The sequence below is a fragment of the Athene cunicularia genome, assembly GCF_003259725.1.
Source record: "Athene cunicularia isolate RWA chromosome 2 unlocalized genomic scaffold, athCun1 chr2_part1, whole genome shotgun sequence".
Lineage (NCBI taxonomy): Eukaryota > Metazoa > Chordata > Aves > Strigiformes > Strigidae > Athene > Athene cunicularia.
This window is the reverse complement of record NW_020799095.1, coordinates 64,601,530-64,620,402: the sequence shown is the minus strand read 5'-3', so window position 1 is coordinate 64,620,402 and position 18,873 is coordinate 64,601,530. Positions and strand designations below refer to the sequence as shown.

Below are 18,873 nucleotides of genomic sequence, written 5' to 3'. Positions count from 1 at the left end.
ACCATGGTTGTGTAAGCAAAGTGTTGGAATTTCTCCCTTTTCCAATCCTGATCTAGCTGGATGGATGGAGTAAGATCATTAGAACTAAAAGGACAACAAATATAACTCTCAAAATTTCAGTTTAAGAAGCTTTGTTTCAGTGTTAATAAAATGTAAAATAGCATCAGTTTTTTAATTCATTCTTTACACGGAGCCTAAAGGTATAAAACTGCTAGAATTAAGGAATTTTTTTCTTGCTTGGAAATGTTGCTGAATCTCTTTAGTTTTATAAGTACTTGATTTTTGTTTTTTTAATAAGCAATTATTTTATGTCAGTAAAAAGAAATAATTGCTAACTGAAGCCTTCAGAAACTAAATTTTATACTGTCTTTAGAGCGCAATTTATTTTGTTAATCTAGGTCCTGCGTTATTTTGTTTGACTCTTCAGTTCCTCTTTGTGTTGCTGCTACTTGTTTTATCTCTTAATCCCTGTCACTTTTCTTTTGATAAATACTCTCTAAAGTAATATATGGATGTTTTGTATTTTTATATTTTTAACATTCAAGTTCTTTTGCTGGGCTCTCAGCACTCTTTCCTTGGTTTTCTAGTTGGGCCTAAACTGTCCATTAGTTTTATACTTGATAGGACTCTCCATGCTCTTTACTATATTAAAGCAACTTGGTTTTATGTAGTACTACTTGAAGATACTTATGGTACACTAGATCACTTCTGTCTTTTTAGATTGCAATAATATATTATCCAGCCTATTGTCAGTGGTACAGCCTGGGTTGTGGCTTTTCTAAGAAGTTTGATTATTATGTCAAACTTTGTTCGACCACTAACTATTGCACCTCCCAACATATGTGTCATTTAAAATGTCCTTCAGTTTTTTTCTAGTAAGTTCTAAAATTCTTTTTAAAGATGCTGTTCTGGCATCCCTGCTCAGGTCTGTTAAGCCTCAAGGTAAAAATCCCCAAGGCATGTTTTGTGAGATGGTGAGGTATGGTCTGTCAGGTTTTTGAGTACTTGTGGCTTTTGTGATTCTCTCTGGGAGAGTAGCGCCCTTTCATCTCCAGAGGCTTTGACATCAGATAAATGAAAAGCAAATCTAATGAGTGAGAAAAACAGTGGAAAACAATGAACTTCAGAAGTAGAGATAAATGGCCAGAAAGCCCCTCTGAATTACTGGCAGCGTAAGCTCATTCTGTGCCATGCTGTGCTTCTCTCTTTCTCGCTGGTTCACCCAAATGACTAACAGCATCGGGACTATAGCCAGCATGAGAACATATCCCCATGCACTCATGATAACCTCCCATTTTTCTTATGTAAGAGTAGAAAGAAAATACATAGTTGCAAGTGTCTTTTTCAGACTGTCAGAACTGAAGAAACTCACTATGCTTTCTTTTGTTGATGAAACATGCTTCAAGGAAAAAATAAATGATGCTTCGTTTTCCTCAGCTCCCCACCCCCAGCCTCAAAAATTGAGACTTTGGTATTCTGGATTCCTGGATTTTGAAACAGTACTTTGCTGCTTCAAGTTGCTTTTTTAATGTTTGGGTTTTCTATACTTGGAAAAACAGGGACAAGCATGATTGTATGCAAGGCAGTTGTGTGGGAAGTACTGTGCAGTAACTGTTTCTGAAGAAGAGAAACAGAGAAACTGGTAATGCTGCAAAAGTAACTCAAGTTTCCTCCAGCTGATATTCGCGTCTAAGTGCTTAATTGTAAGGTACATCATCCCTGATTTACATTTACAAATAAATGAGAAAAAGTTTGATCTTCAGCTCTGCAGTTCAGGCAAACTAGCGTTCTCATGCAGGAAAAAACCCTCACCATTTATATAAGGTACTCTGCCTCAGGTGTTTGGAAGCTACTCAGATTCAGAGAAATTGAAATATTCTTGCTAACCAAGAAAATACCATGTAAAGCACGGCATGTATGAAGGCAAGCACATTTAGGAAGGGAGATGTTCTGGCACTCTGAGCTTCTAGTTGCTGGTTATGGGCTAGGTCACATGATGCTTTCAGATTCTCTTTAATCATGCTGTTGTATATTATACTTGAGCTTTTGTGAATTATTATGAATAACATTTAAGATTGTATTTTAATTATAGATGTTATTTAATAGCATTTGTTTTGAAACTGACATTCTTGTTAATTTATGTTTAGGTGTAGTTTTTCTGCAGTCCTTCATGCTCCTGATGCATGCTGCTGAAGACTGAGTTTTCTGATACAAGTGTTATGAAAGATTTAGTTAGACATTTTAATGCAGAAGGAGATCCCTGGCAAAATATTCCATTAAAATTGCTCAATTCAGTTTTTAACTATGAAAAGAATTTTCATGTCTGTCTTCTGTATACTTCAAAAGACCTGGAAGATGATGTTATTTTAACTTTTAAATAACAAGCCTAATCTTGAAAGGAGACTTTGCAAAGAATGCTTGCTCTGCAGTCTTTCTCCCCACAGAATATTGGCAATGTTGACTTTTTACTGGTGTTCCAGAATGAGACAAATCCTAGCACATTACTCCTGCAATAAATATGTGGATGCTACACAACATTTGAATTCATGTTTGCAGAGACTTGGGCTCAATTTGATGAAAAATGAGCATTGCTCCTGTATAATCTGATTCATTCTAACAGTGAAATCTGTCTTAGCCAAGACAGCTCTTGTGCTCTGCCCCAGAAGTTTAGTAAATTTTTTGAAGGAATTTGTGAATAGGTGTTAGGATTGTTTTTCCTATACATGTGTGTCCTGAGGTGAACAGAAATCTTGTTTCCAGGATGAAATGGAATTACTGCATGAATACTGACCTAAATATCAAACTTGGTGACATACTTACTCCAAATAGGTCACTTTTAGATATGCTGATTTAGGCTCAAACAGAATATTTTTAAAAGCTGGAAATGTGGCTTGTTCGTTAATATTGATAGCTCTATACCACAGTGCATTTCTTTCCATTTACTTTCCAAATATTGGAGTCCTAATTAAGGAAGCTCAAAAGGAAAACAACAAATTTGGTCCTTTGTGATCTAATATGTTCGTTCTGTTGCCAAATGTTGAAAAATAAGCTTATGCAACTGTGAGGGAGAGCAAAGGGGGAAGAAAGGGACATCTTCATGGCTTTAAAGAATTTGTCTGTATAAAGTTGACATGATGGTTTTGGAACCCACACAATTACTTGCAGAGTGATTCTGATCTGCCACTGTTTACTACTTGAATATCAAATACAGAAGGACAGGCAAAGAATATGCAGTTAACAGTGAAGAGGACATGATGAGGGCTTTCCTCATTTGCCACTTCCAAAACCTGAAAATCTACACTCTTAATGTAGCAGAAGAGAGAGAGGTTTTATGTATAAGTTGTTACTGAGCGGTGGAACTTTCTGTGCGAAGCTTATATTTGGGGTGTGGTGGCAAGCTGCTGCTGTTTGACACTTCTCACAGCTAAACTTAATTTAACATTTTTCAACATGTGAAATTGCTGTGTAAGTGTTAACTACTACACAAACCATGACATGGATGGTTTGGCTAGAGTAAAAAGGGTTATCAGTTCTCCATGTTCCAAGGCATGCAGTTAAAATGGGATGTCAACATCTGCCTCAGCATTGCAGAGCTTAAGCAGGGACAGAATTTTATCTTCTTGGAAATAGCATGCATCACTGGGCATGCTAGGACGGGTTATCTGACCCTACAGGACTTCTCCCCTCTCGGGTTTAGGAGAGCAGGAAGTGTGTCGACAGCTTCATGCGACAATTATTTCCTGCTTTAGTGCTCAGTTCAACTGGGTAGGTAGAGGAAAAGGTGATGACAGACAAGGGCTATAAATAATGCATGACTGCTTCCCATAAACTGCCTGTGCGTGGCCACACTATATGTGTCAGTAGGCAGAGATGTACAGGCACACAGCCGTATGTGTGTGCGCACTATTGGCCTCTCCCCAAGCTGAGTTGCACAGCTGTGGCTGGAGAGACAGCAGGTTTCTGGGGAACAAGCTGTTGTGTGGAGCTTAGGTGCCAGAGTGGATTTACACCTATACACAAAAGAACCCTCCTGTTTAAAACACGAGGAATATACAAAAAGATCATTGATTTAAAAACTATCAAACTGAAGAGTTTTCTCCTGTGTGCCTTTGTATTTTCCCTTCCCTTTTTCAGCCACCTTTGTCTTAAAGTCTACAGTTGAAATGCATGTGGTGTTCTGGATGACCCTAGCCTGATGTGAAAAAGGAGGGACTAAATTAGGATGTCTGTACGTGATGTTTAAAAAAAGCTAAAACCAGCAAGAATAGCAAATTCAAGGGAGAAGGGCATGCTGCCATATTGGTCTTACTCCTTTAATGTCAGTGCAGAATGCTCTCTTCACACATTTTTTTGCATTGTGAAACTATCAGAAAATAACAGCAGATTTTAATTTAGTTTATGCTATACAAGTAAGGAATGCAGGAGCCTCTACAGCAGTAGTCTCCATCTTTCCTCAACTTGTATAGAGACCTACCTGAAACAGCAGTACAAAATTCAATGTTTTAGCTTTTTTTCTCTAAAGTCACCTAGTTCTGACCAGCTGTCTCTGTCTTCGAGCTATTTTTTCAGTACAGGTTTGACAGTTGTCTTTGAAGACTACGTTGTAAAGTGTGAGTTTGAACCGTGTGAAAAGGACAAAGCTTATCTATAACAGGATTTTTATTTCTGCTGAGGAAAACTGCTCTGAGTTCTGCCTGCACACAAGCTTGGTGTTACAGGCTGTATTTATATAAATAAATTCTATAGAATTAAAAAATGAATTCCTGAACTTGTTTGCAGTTCTGCAAATATATTTCCAAAATAGAAGACCAAGATGATCAGTTTGTGCCAGTGTTTTACAGGAATAATGCTGGGGAAATGCAGTGAGCAACAGTTGAGCATTACTGCTGGAGGTGTACCTGCTTTTTAGCTGTGCTTCATCCACCTTTAAGCTAGTAAGAGATAATCAACTGTGGGACTGCTGTTTCCTTCAGCACAGAAGATTCTGCTCATTAATTAAAGTGACGGGTAATAAGCCATATCCACTTGTGCATATAGCTTTCATCTTTATTTCAGATACCGTCAGATGCTTATGTCTGACTTTCTTGTATCAAGCATGGTCAACTAGGAGAAAGATTAAAGTGCAGGTTCCAACTTAGAGTGGAACACAGACTTTGCAGAGCTTTTTAATATAGAATATGAACTTCAGCCTGTAAATGTTTGAGGCCACTAATCTCATGGTCGAATTAGCTCTACATTATATTTGCCTTGGCTTGCCCACTAGCTGATCAACCTGTTTCATATGTGTTTCTAGAGAGATAATGAGCTGTAATGTTTTTACAGAGTTCATCGTCGTAGGGATTTTAATTATGAAACCTCAGTTGTATCTGGCATCATTAAGAACAGGCTTTTCTAATGCTTGCTGGTCAGAACTAACTCAGAATACCTTTTTCCAAAGCCTTGACCATAGAACAATGCCAGTGGCAAGTGTATGGAAGAACCATATGCAAAAATAAAGTGGTTTAAGTTATTTGGGATGTTACTTACTATAATGTCGCTAGTTTATACTTTAGTCAACTGGATGCAGCATCTCTGCTCCATGTGTCTGTTTAGCCTCCTAAGCATTGGATATCCTTCTTCTGGAGGAAAACCATAGAAAACTTTACCTTAGTTTCCATGTGTTATGAATGTTTGCTTTACTTTTGGCTATTGGTTATTATCTTTGGTAATTCTACAGTGAATTGTTGTGTGTAACAGGCATGCTATTTGTGTTGCACGTAGAAGTTTCTGACATTTTCTTATAACATTGTAGTCTTAGTCCATGTGTTTGAATGTACCATTGTGATTCTGGGCCTACCGTGTTTATGTGTGTAGTGGGGACAGGTTGAAGGTCAGGGGTGTGCTGGTTGCTGAGAGGGTGACCATGCAGTGGTTGGTTTATTTCTTATGCCAGTAACAATTGGAGGCTTGAAAATGAGTCTCTATATTAGTATGATGTAAAAATGAATTTAGTATAATGCCAACATCAGTGGCATCTTTTGAAAGTAGCCTTTAAGCGAATCTAGGGCTCTCCAAAAAGCTTGTTTTCTTTGATGATAACAATTATCCAGGTTTTTTTCACATTTGTGAGACTTAAGAAGTGCCATTAGCCTGTTTGTAACTGTTGGTTCAACATCTAGTGAAGAAAAAAGAACCCTGAAAGATTTTCTTATTTTTCATTGGGGCTTTTTTTGAGCTGATCCTTACAGGAAACGTGATGACTCTAAGTTTAGAACAAGGAAACCATTTTTTCCTCTAATACCATAAAATGACAATATTGAGATAATGCTTTCTCTAAAAATAGATCCCTGAAAATAAACCCACAGCTTCCTTTTGGCGGTGATTGCAAGTATCCGAACATAAACAAACCTCTAGTTTCCATGCGGAACTTGACTTCCTTTTTTTTTTTTTTTTTTTTTTTTTTTTTTTTTTTTTCCCTGTGTGCAAAGTCTTCAATATTTGGGACCTTTGCTCTGCAGTCATATCTGGTCATTCTGTCTGTGGATGGCTTCTTGTCATCTCAAGTCTGAAAGCAGAAGATGGAGCAAAGCAAACTTGAAGCCAGTTTTGCTTCTCTTTTGATTGTAACACTTGAAAGTGTTCTTCCTCCTCTTTCCCCACAAAACCTATTCTTTTGTGCCTTTTGTTGTTATAGGTTAGTTGATGTTTTGGAAATGAGCTTCTGAGTGTGTTTCAGTGTAGATTCTTTCTTAATGATTTGTGAGGGAATCTTGGTGTTTTGGCTCAGCTGGTTAGTTTTTCATGTCAGAATAGTTCAGCTGATTCCAAAGTGGTGTAATTGGTGACTTCAAGCTTTTCTGTTCTACAGAAACTATAGCTCTACTGTTTTAATTTTCTGTTTCCTTACTGAAATTTAGACTCTGTGGTCCTTGTTTTGGACTTGCTGCCTTCGGTTAATAATAGAGTATTTACTAAAGTACTGCAGCCAAGAGTGAGAATGGAAAACTAGGTATCGCCCACACATCTGGAATAGCTTTCAAGTAACATCTTTTGAAGTCTCTAAATCGGGTTCTGATATTATTGAAGCTGAATTTATGCATCCCTTGCATAAATAGAGGAAATCATCAGCATGGCTTACCACTGGAAGCTCAGTGAGGTCTTGCAGATGTTACCTTTTAAGGTGTGTTCAGTCCAGGAGGATCCCAAAGTTTTCAGTGATCTCTTGGGGTAAAGGGGTGGGAGTGAGCAGGGGAATGTAATTTTGCTCTTAATGAAGCTCAGGCGAACTAAGTGTCTGTGGTGAGCAGATCCCATGAGACTGGAGGGGATTGCAGGGATTGACATGTTGCACAGCACTTTGGTGCATATAGGGTGGTAACTGAGTCAATTTTGAAACTGAATGGCTGTAACACTCAGAGCCTTTCCAAGCAAAGTCTATCAGGGAGTTAAAAAGGAGAGGAACTATTAACAAAACCTAATTTTAGATATGGTTCATCTCCTTAGGCTGCTTCTGTAGTCAGTGGTGAAGGAGGAAGGTGTCCAGGGAGAAGAGGCAATGAGTGCTGGAGAGCAGTTTTAGGCCTTGGGCCAGTGGAGCTATATTCATGATTGTATTATAAAACACTTGGGTCAGAAGGCCTTTCTGAGTTACTGTGAAATAATGGCATGAAAAGAGTTAATCTCACTGTGGAATTAATCCATATGATGCAGCTGTGTAGGATAACCTAGGTCAGAAACTGAGGACCTGGCATAACCTCTTAGTTAAACAAAACCCCACAACCCTCTCCATGTGTGGATGGGGAGATGCAGGCAAGCCAACATCATGAGCAAGAGTCTAATCTATAGTAAATGGGGAAAGAAAATCTTTCCTGGAAGGCTGCTTGTTGTAAAGTCTGCTTGTTGGCAGTACAGCAGCTTGTCTTGTTAAAAATATCGAGTCTAATGCAATTCCTCTGAAGGGATATTTCTCAGGTTTTGTGAGACTGTCACCTGTTTTGCAATATTTACAGATGAATTGGTTTCAGTCAAGCTGTCTTAAGTATGTTAATATTCCTTTCTCAACCAACTGGAGATTCACGTCTGAATTATAAGTAGCTTAATGCTATATCTAATTACTGTCCCTTAACTCCATGTTGTGTCTTAAGCCTTGTCCTTGCAGGGATCTTACCAGTGTGAACATCCCAACGTGACTATAACCAAGGTAACAGTGTTGATATCACTCCCTATGTAATATTGGTACCAATACCTGATCTCTAAAAGAACAACCCTTTTCCTCCTCGAGGAACAAAATTACTCATATTCTGGTAATGACTTCAGATAGCAGCAAACGTTTCCAAATGACAGGTGATGAATGTAACTTTTTTTGACAAATTCTCATTTTCAAGATCTTGATGCTAAACCTGGGATGCTGACGTTCATGTCTATGAAATTTCTTCTGGAGCCCTATCATGAAAGGGTAAAGGAGCATCACTTCTGCTTCATTACCTCCAGATTTGCCTCTCCCCACACACATACACAGCTACTGTTTTCATTTCAGTTGTTAGAGCTTTGCACAAGGGCCAGAAGTAGAAGTGACTGACTTCGGCATGCTGTGTAAATCTTTGTTCAGAGCTAAGGAGGGAAGAGCAGGGACAAGTTAAATAATCTTTCTGCCCCCGAGTCTCGTTGGCATGAGGTGCTTGTACTAGAGACTTTTGGCTGCATCTGCTGCTGAGGAAGGATGGGGCAGGAAGCACATGCCCTGTGAGCGCTGCCACACCAGTGTGTGCTCCTGCCTTTCGGCTTAGTAGGCAGTTATGGCTCTTACCAATGGCATTGTCTCTTGGGTTTATGAATCTGAGTGATGTGCTTTCCAGCCTCTGCTGAGGTGTTGTTTTTTGTTTTTTTTTTTTTTTTTTTTTTCGAAAAGGAGAGGCCAGAAAAGCCATTACCTTTTCGCCCTTTGGACTGCACCTATTTTAAAAGTAATTTTAAAATTAAAATGTAGGGCTTTAAAGAAAAAGAAAAACTTTTTTTTTTTTTTTCCCCTCCTTCATTAAGGTTTTTGGCATTAGCGTGTTTACCAGTCTGAACATTTCCTTATCTCTTGGCTGTGACTGAGAGCACCAGTGTGTTTCCTGGCTGTGGAGTTCACCTCAGTGGAGGGAGGCCTCTCTGCTGAGTGGGGCTTTGATGTTGAAAGAGAAAGGAGGATTAGGATTTGAACCAAGGTTAGGTCTAAGGTGAGGAGAACCTGTTTGCTCTAAGCAGTTAGTTTAGATATTTCAAGCGTATTTATCACTGTTTAGTTAAGCCTCATGCAGGCATTGGTGGGATGTAGTGATTATTAAACTGTTTAAAAACAAATCCTAAAGAAGAAAAATTACAGTGCCTTTACATTAGCATGTCTACAGCAGGTGTAATTTGACATGGTCAACTCAGTTCAGACAGACTGGGAATTTGGCTGCCTGTACAGTGTGGGCTGTGTAGTTATTTTAATTGTCTTCTATTGAAGTCCTAAATAGTAATTTCTTATCTGAATAGAGCTATAGGGAATGGGATGAGGGTAAACAGGAAAAACACATAATTACATTGGTTTAAATTCACACCACAGGTCACACCAAAAGATGTCCTTGTGTAAACAAGGCTTGTGTTTGTCCATACAGCTGCCTTCAGCTGTGTCTATTGCTGACATCCATTGTCAGCAACAGATCATTTTTGTAGCATAGCCAAGGCTTTAAAACAAAGACAGTAATCAGTCTTGTTGCATAGCTCAGTGACAGAGGTGGCATTATACTGATGGACAAAGCAAAGTGGTTTTTTAGCCCTGTGTAGCAAGAAGAGGCAAGAATATTGATTGATACAAGTATTTTCCTTTATTTTTGTTGTCAGCTGCTAAAGATTTACAGTGAACCCATACCATACCTTCACCAATCTTGAAATAGCTTCCTTTTTGAAAAGAATAATAAAATTAAAATCGAAACACCTTGGCAAAACCTTTTTTTTTTCTTTTTTAAGGTATTGTTGGCTTTTTGAATCATTGCTTATACTTGTAAGTACTATCATGGCACAAGTAACACGTGTTTAAAAGTGAGTTTTGGTATTTGGGAAACTCTAGTTCTTTGCCACGTGTGCAGCTCTTAGGTGGGGAGCAGCAGAAGACATACTGCCCATGGGAGAGGGAGACCTCTCCGGTAGCATTATTTGTGGTGGTATTCACAGAATAAAGCTGCATTTTATTGCTGCGGGGTGAAGATTAAAAGCACAGTGACAGCTTTTTAGTGTTTGCAGTGGGTAGATCCAGGGCTTTTTGTAGCACATGTGCTATAGTTGTATACCACTTCTTTGAAACTGTACTTCAGTATGCCATACTCGCATGGAGACTGGAAAAAAAAAAAAAGAAATTAAAGCACTGTAGGCCAAGGCTGCATAACTGAGATTGCAATAGGAACTGGAAAAGAAGTCTTGCATTGGACTTTGCAGTTTGATGTGCAAAGTTGAATTTGACCGTACCCCATTACTACTCCTCTGGTATTACAGTGGGAGACATTGCAGTACAACGATTGATCATAAAGTGTTTAAACATCATACCCAGGAATGGAGAAAACCACATGTTTAATCTTGTTTCTTATATATTTGTGATGATTAAAAATCCTAGCTGAAAACCGGACTTCAGAAAGTACAAGATGTTCCTATGTGTTTGAGCTACCCTGCTGCCAAACTGTTTCATCTCTTTATTTCTCTCACAAAGATGGGTGTTGACTCTACCAATTATGCTGTAGCTGCCGTAGCTGAGAGGGTGTCATACACCATCTTCAAAGAAGGGTATTGCCCCAACCATTTCCCTCACATTATGAGTACTGGAAATGCAACAGTGGTGGGTTTCATGTGGAAACAAGCATTAAGGATATATGCAGTTTAGGATGTGATGAGATGTTCCAGAGGGGTTGGTCTGAGCAATGGCTGCTTCCACCAGGGGAATCGTGAATTGTGCTGCTCGTGTTTTATTTTTATGTATTTAAAGCATATAAAATAGTTATACTTTTAACTTTTCCCATAAGAAAATGCTGAACAAGCCATAATGAGTGCTTGATGCAGGTTCCACGTGTATCTAGATAGCCTTTCCCTCTACCATTGTTAACTCGCTGACTTTCCACTATTTTTGCTGGCGCACAGGTCAGTTGAACCCAGCCAAGATAACTTGTTGGGGTATTTATTTACAGCAGAATGCCTTGGGGTTTTTTTAATTCCAGTGGAAACCCTATTTTCTTCAAATAATGTCCCTTCATCTGGATGCTTTTTATTCTTTGACTATGAGGGATATACTACTCAGCATTTCCTTATCCTTTATCAGCTTATCTCTGCAGTGATTCACAGAATCATCTAGGTTGGAAAAGACCTTGAAGATCATCTAGCCCAACCATTAGACCATTCTCAACTACACCATATCGCTAAGCACTATGTCAACCCAGTTCTCCACAGTGAGTCAAGGAAACCCAGTGCTTTATTAAAAACTGTATCATCTTTTAGAAAAATGCTTTGCTCTTAATAAACAATTGCAAACATATAGAAGCACAATCTTACTGCATTTACGTCAATTAAAAGCAGTTGTAAAATTGAAATATCCCTTTATTGTTTGGTTTGGGAACAATGTAACCAGAATTTCAACTTCAAAACAACTGGTGAAAGTTTATGGTGAACCAAAGAAAGTATTGTTAAGATGATGTTCTCTGTTGTCACTCTCTTTTGTTTTTCATCTTGTTCCTCTGTTCTCTAATAATTTTTTACAGAACAATATTGAGCAATGAAAAGTCTTCCTCCCTGCTTGTGAAAATAACTTTGTATGAGTATTCGTTATAACAATTCAGAAGTTAATTCTTAGAGTACTGTTTTGCTAACAAAAAAGACTTCAATAAAATTATAGTTGATTGCAGACCTAACACCATTTAAAATATGGTTTCAACTTTTATAGTTATCTCTCTGGTAGAGGCATCATTCATTATATGTCAGTTGCATGAGAATCTTAGTTAAATTCTTCATATAACAAAGTGATTCCTTTAAAAAAAAAAAAGGCAAAAAATAACCAGAACATACAACTTGTAAAAACAAACCTACTTTTTGTTTACTTGATTTTTTTCCCACATGGCTTAATGATTTTAAGAAAAGATTTGCATGCTTTCTTAAAACTAAAGTAGAATTTTGATTTGTTTGGCTGCTTTAACATGATTCACATACATTTACCAGTTCAGGTACTTTAGATATTTTTAGAATAACATGCCTTGCTAGGCACTGCTGGGTTGCTTATTACTGTTTGTATCACATTCCAAACAAATAGTTGGAGCAACACTGTATGTAAGCATTACACCTGAAATTACATTCTCCTTTTAATTTAATTGTTGTTAGCATTTTTTCATCTCTTGTGTGTTCAGTGTGATGAGAACTGCACTGTACCAGGCAGATTATGGCACATAAACAGAGTGAATATCTAGCTTTCAGAAATGACTGCTCAGAATACCCTATGAATAATTTTTCTTTCCTACTACAAGGGGAAGAAAAAATAGTAGCTACAGTAACAAAAGGACTGAACTAATTGAGTAACAAAAATTGGAGCATTTTAATGGATGTGGGAGGACTGGATTATTAATGGTTGTGTTAGAGAAAAACACCACACCGTCTGTTCCTCTTGAAGCTTATGGTTGTGTGTTTATAATAGAGACCACTTACCCTGAGGCCATGTAGCTTTCATTGGAGAGAAAAAAAAGGGAGGAAAAGCTCTTGGCCTTCCTTTCAGTGGCAAGCTATTTCAGTGCTAGCAAAATCTGATGTCTCTAGGCTCAGGGTACTTTATGGCAAGGGTTATATCTCTTCTCAGAAGGTTGGGTAAAGTCTCCTTCATCAGTTCAGAAGCTCTTATACACTGCCACTGGGCACTCATAGTTGCTGGGTGTTTTCCTTTTGCTGTCCCTTAGATGTAATGTTTGTACTTCCAGAATCATAGCATGTGAGGCCAGTAGAAGTGCCAATGACCAAATGAAATGATGGCTTCTCTTGCAGTGAGCAGCTGACAGAACATGTAACCGTTTGTGCACTGTTTGTGCAGTCCAAGAAGTCTAAAATAGTGGTGAAGTTGTTTGCTTCTCCTCCTTTGATCTAAGCCATGCCTCATCTAAAAACACGTTCTCTCATCCTTCTAGCATTTAACCCATCCTCCTTGCCCACCATCTGTGCTGCCTTGTACTACTGTGTGTTGGTGCTTTGTCATGTCACTAGCTCCACAACTCTATAAAAGGGTATTTTAAATTATATTGGACAGAATATACAGGAATTCTACATTGCAGTGGGTTTTTTTTGGCTGGTTGGGTTTTTTTAGAGATTAGTGAATAAGCAGAGTAGCAGGATGTAGTTCACCCAGCTGTATCCTAGAGATTTGGTAAGGACCACAGTTGCTGTTACTTGAATTTATTGCTTACAGGTCTCTGTTGAACGATGCTAGCTACTTGTAGTGCTAGCTGATATTACTTCTTTAGCCTCTGACACTGTTTACTTTATCTTCCCCTTTCTAGAAAACAGTGTTAAATCCCAAATCTCAGTTTTGTTGTTGTCGTCACATTTTTATCATTCTTGGATGGTTTTCTAATTCATTGAGATGAGTGCTTGGTGCTTTGCTGCTATGATTTTTTTTTTCCTTTCTTCCAGTAAGAGAGGAATGGGATAACACTTTCTTCTGCCATTTAATATCTGCTCTTGATCCTTGAAACTGAGACAGGGTGATTATTATCCTCTCACCTCCACTCACGTATACTGACCAGTCATGCAGCAGTATAGAAGACTGGTTTTGCTGCTGTTACTTGCTAACTAAAAGACTAATGTAAAGTTTATGTCAAATCTCTTCATCTTTTTTTTTTTTTTTCCTGGTTGTAGAATATCGCATAACCTCACTGATGAAAATTAATCCGTATCACTCACTAGTTTGACAAATTTTTGTGCATTTCCCCCTGCTACTCATCTATGGACCTGGTTTTAGCACTGAGGCTAAGCAAGAGATCATGGCATAACTTGCAGCAATGATGTAAACTTTGTTAGATCAGCCATATATGCCAACACTGACTACTTCTGTGCTTAAGCAAATGTTCTTGTTTTATTACAGTATTAACATATTGGTGTACCTCTTGACTTCCAGGTTGCATCACAACGCATAAGCTCAGTGGATCTTTCATGCTGCAGCCTGGAGCACCTGCCTGCCAACCTGTTTTATAGCCAAGACCTCACCCATCTCAATTTAAAGCAGAACTTCCTGAGGCTAAACCCTAGCCCATCCACAAGTCGAGCACTTACGGAATTACAAAGGTAAAGTGGTATACTTCTATTGGTCTTCCTCAGCCCTTGGAGTCAAGTGACTACTGCTCTGCAGGAACTTTCCTAAAAAAAAATCTTACCTCCTCTTGTGGAGGATTGGCGTGTCTCGGCTGTAACGCTTCAGAAATTGGTTCACCCTGTGTGTTAGAAACAGACTAGCTTTCATAAGACCCTCAATGTTTTTCTTGTAAATATAAGGCTATTTTCAATCCAAAATGCAGTTTTTAGAATGCATTGTTTCTGTCTACCTACTGAGGCTAGACTGTAGTTCTTCAGTCTTTGATTCATGGGAGTGAATATGAGTTGGTGAGCTGCCTATCAAAAGGATTGGATTCAAGGTAGGAACAGTACTGCATGTGACTTGACTTAAAAGTTTTTTGTTACCCCCAAGCAAAGAAAGCCCTAATTTAATAAATTCAACATGGTTCCTGTACTCTTTCTACTCTGTTCAACCCTAATTCTTCTTTCCTAGTAACTGTGACCTTCCAGTTGTTCTATTCACTGCAGCTCATCTGAGAATGTAACAAATGGGTAGACAGCAGCATGATTGGTGATCTGACTGATTTAATGTTTGTGTCCTGTGGAAACAGCAGATTTTCTGTATTCAGAAAGATGAATGTTTCCATACTGAATATAAAACTGATTTTAATTTCAGTGATAGCTGAATTGCAGAGTGCTTCAAGAATTATATTTGTGGATGGTCTTGGTCAAACAAAATGTTTTAAACCACATTTCTAAATCCCTCCCTCTTTGAAAAACAAATGAAAAATGCAAGATGGATTATGCAGGCTGTTGTATTTTTATATAATTCCAATTTCATTCTGGAAAAACAAAAATTTGGCATATTGGAAGATGAATGAACCCAGCAGGTCTGCTTCACAAACAAAGCAGGCAGTGATTCCAAGATCTTATGAACAGTCTGGAGAGGAGTACTGGGTTAAATGTTCTGTGAATGTTGGTAGAAGTCTTAAGATAGCAAGTGGAATTTTAGCATCAGTTAGGTGATGAACATGGACAAATAATGAATGTATTTATTTTAATGAATTTTTAATCATTTTTCTTTTTTAGAGATCAGAAAGTGTATAGGAGATACTTGATTATATTTTGTCCATGTACATACAGCTAATTCTGTTTGGGATTAGAAAGCATTTATAAATAATGTGATTGGCAATGTTTATTGTCTGTTTAATGTTCTCTTGGTACTGCATTGTACGAAGAGCTTAAGAGTCTTACCTCAAGTTAATGAACTGATATATTTTTTCTCACTAATGTGAGCATGAATGTACAAGAGTGAGAGTTCAGGCGACCAAATAAAACTCTCCTGTTTTCTGAGATTCTGCATCAGGAAAATCTGGAGAAGGGGGGCATATGCCTGAGGTGGAACAAAACTGATTGTCTCATTTTTCTGAGAGCTGGTTCTATTCTGTCAGTGAGTAAGTCTGATCAGCCTCCATTGCTTTGCGGCTTGTCAAGAAGGCATGGGAAGGCCTGTGAACTTCCAAAGCAAAAAACTGAATGATTAGGAAGGTTACCTGTCACTGTTGCTGTTGATCAGAGCCAGTGCCTCATGAACTCCTGTCCCTTGACACCTTCCCTTTTGCCACTGCTGATGTGCTCCAGCCTTATCTTCATCCAGCACAGGTGGCATCACCCAGGCAGTGAGTAGCTGGAAGCTGATGCCACTGTTCCTGTTGTGCCAGTGGAAAGGGCTGTGTGAATTGATAGTTTCCTGCTGAGGGCTGGGAAGAGCAGTGCCCCATTGGTTATCTTTTGTCTCCCAACAGCAGAAAAAGCATGAGCCTGGCCCTGGAGTACCCTCCCCAAGCCACGCTCCTTCCTGCCTTAAGAAACACTGTGGGCTTCTCCTCCTTAGGGTGGAAAAACTTGAGTTTTATTGTGCTGCCAGAAAGCTTTGGGCCAGCTCATCTGCTATTGAAAGTCAGCTTTTCTGTAGTAAGTAATATACAAATATCTAGCAAGAAGGGCATACTGTTTCTTTTTGAAATTAAGTGAAACCCAGTATGAAAGCAATGTGCAAAGTAAGGGAAGCTCAGTCATTCCTGAGAAAACATGTTGTTGTGTCTGACTTGTTTTTTCCTTTTAAATCCAATTTCATAAACCCATTTTCAGATCTTTTGGGGGATACCCAAGGTAAAACTTGACTGAATAAACAAAAAGTCTTTTTTTGTTTACCTATGTTCTTTCAGACCACTGCAAAACAAGTACAAAATCTGCTGTTCGGATTTGGTACTGTTGGCTTCTATACCAAATTCTCAGTTGCTAAATTGCAGCCGTACAGGGCACACCACCAGTGAATCAAGCCCAGAAGTATTTAAGGCTCCAAAATAACCATGTGTTTGGATGTTGTGAACAAAATGCATTGGCATTTATATATCTACCCTTCCTCGTACAATTTTTGATTAAAATCTGGTTAAGAAGGCAGTCTACTAAAATTTGTCCTGCTATAAGCAGCTCTTGGTGCTAGCTGTTCCTCTTAATAAATTGCTTTAGGTGGTAATTTAACAAATGTTTATGAATGCTGGATTTCAAAACAAGATGTATGTCAAAAAAAACCCACCAACTTTTCAACTACCCACTGAGTAGACATGCAAGCAGCTGGGTCATAGTAATGAGATGCTGACATATGCATTGACTTGCTTGCTACAGTCAGGAATGGATTCGGAAAAAAACAAGAATTCCTGCTTTTGCTTATGCAGTTACTTATTTCAGGTTTTTTAAATAATGTAATTTATTGCATTTCTGAATAAAATATTTAGTCCTGCTCAGTACATGGCATAAGTGAAAAACCTGTATCTTAGGAACTAAATTGATGGTAGTGTGTGAAGGTTTACAGAGATGTAGATGCAGTTTTTTTCTCAGTAGCTATACTTGCATTGCCTTACTGTCCACTCAGACTTTTAAGTTCTATTGCTGTAGATACTCCACAGCTCTGAACTTCCATAACTGAACTGTCTGAATGTTGAAAGGTATATACAACTACCTGTATTTTTTTTCTTACTTACTAGGGAATACATATTTCATAATACATATAAAAGTAGGCAGTCTGAAAATTCATCTGTATTGGAAAAAATCCCACAGCAAATGTTTGTACTTGGTTTCCCTCACATTAGGTTTTTTTTTAAAAAAAAAGACAGGAAAGGGTGTTTTTCATTTTGGGGGGAGAGGAGATTTCCCAGCTGAAAGATTGCCCAGCTGTTGCAGTATTCGAAGTGGCTTGACATGTCTTGTGATAATATCCCCATTGAGTCAGAATTTACCTTAAAGCCCTTGGTATTTTAGCTCCTGTGTACTATAAATGGAACTATTTAAGACATTCTGTTGTCTTAGGTTGTCATAAATTTTATTGCTTACACTCTTTTAATATTTGTGGTTTTGGTTTTTTTTTTAACCATGAAGTTGAGATTTATGTGTACACTGTGTTCCCAAACCTCAGTCTCCCCCTTATCTACAATGTAACTTCACAGCTCTTGTCCTGAAATACAAACAAGAGTTTAGGCTTACTGGTTTTGCAGAGTGCTGTTGCTCTAGGTTTGAAGCAAATGAATAAACCATAGTCCTTATTTACTGTTGCTCTGCTTCACTGGGCTAAGCACACTTTATATGTAATTGTTTCAGTCAGTACTGTTGGAAAAAACCTGTTGGCATCAAGAATTCTGTTTGCTTGTTAATATTGAAAAGTAAGTTGCCAGTACCTGCATTTTCAATGTCAGTTGCAGATTAAGAAAAAAAAAAAAAAAGGGGGGAGAAAGGGGGGATGCAGTAAGCCACAAGGTTTGTTTTAATGATAAAAAATGATGCTTGCCAATTTTATCTGAAGAATAAGTTGTTATTCTGATTGTGGTTGTTAATTATTAACAGTGATTATATGGATTTTTATCTTAAGATCTCTTGGTATCTTTTCTCTCCCAGAGACTCTTTGGAAATTAAACTGTCTTCTCTGGTATCTCAGCTGAAACTCTTCTGGGCAGGCTAGTGGCAGTGACGTGAAGTTGCATCTATAGGGTATGAGAAGGCTAGAGGACTCTTGAGATATTGGTGCAAGTGTTTCTGAAATCCTTTACTAATTCCAACTGTAGGGTTTTTACCTGAAAACCCGAAATTGGGGTGGGGTGGGGGGTGTCTTCAAGCTCAACCCTCCTTACAAACCATGGTGTAGTAAGTAGGTAATTGGAAATGCAGTCACTGCTCAGAGAATACTTAGGTTCCCAGATAGCAAGGGGGGAACACTAATAATGACCCAGTTGGTGTGAACCCAGCACATAAGCTTGCTAGAAGTCAGGGTGAGATGCAGTTTGATCCTGGCTTGTCCTTAGAGATTGAGGAACGGGGAAGAATGTCTGCAGCCTGCCACTTGTTTGGTCTCAAAGTGCATTGAAGTGCTTCTTGTGACTGTTGCTTTTAGTGTATGAAGCTGAGGTTAGCAAAGAAAGTCAGACAGATTAATGACCTGCCAAGTATACATATTCCCCCTTGCCAGGCCCCACAGGGCACTGGCAGTAGATGCACTGGAAAAGATTTGATCTTTCTCTCCCCCCCCCC

At 38.5% G+C, this 18,873-nt stretch overlaps 1 protein-coding gene across 2 annotated transcripts in view; it reads left to right on the top strand.

The window, feature by feature from the left end:
• PHLPP1 (PH domain and leucine rich repeat protein phosphatase 1) overlaps window positions 1-18,873 on the top strand; it is a 106,709-nt gene that overhangs the window by 42,969 nt on the left and 44,867 nt on the right. For both annotated transcript variants that reach the window (XM_026842339.1, XM_026842341.1), the window contains exon 4: window positions 14,138-14,304. In XM_026842339.1, the coding sequence (XP_026698140.1) occupies window positions 14,138-14,304 (167 nt within the window). The remainder of the gene's footprint in view (window positions 1-14,137; window positions 14,305-18,873) is intronic.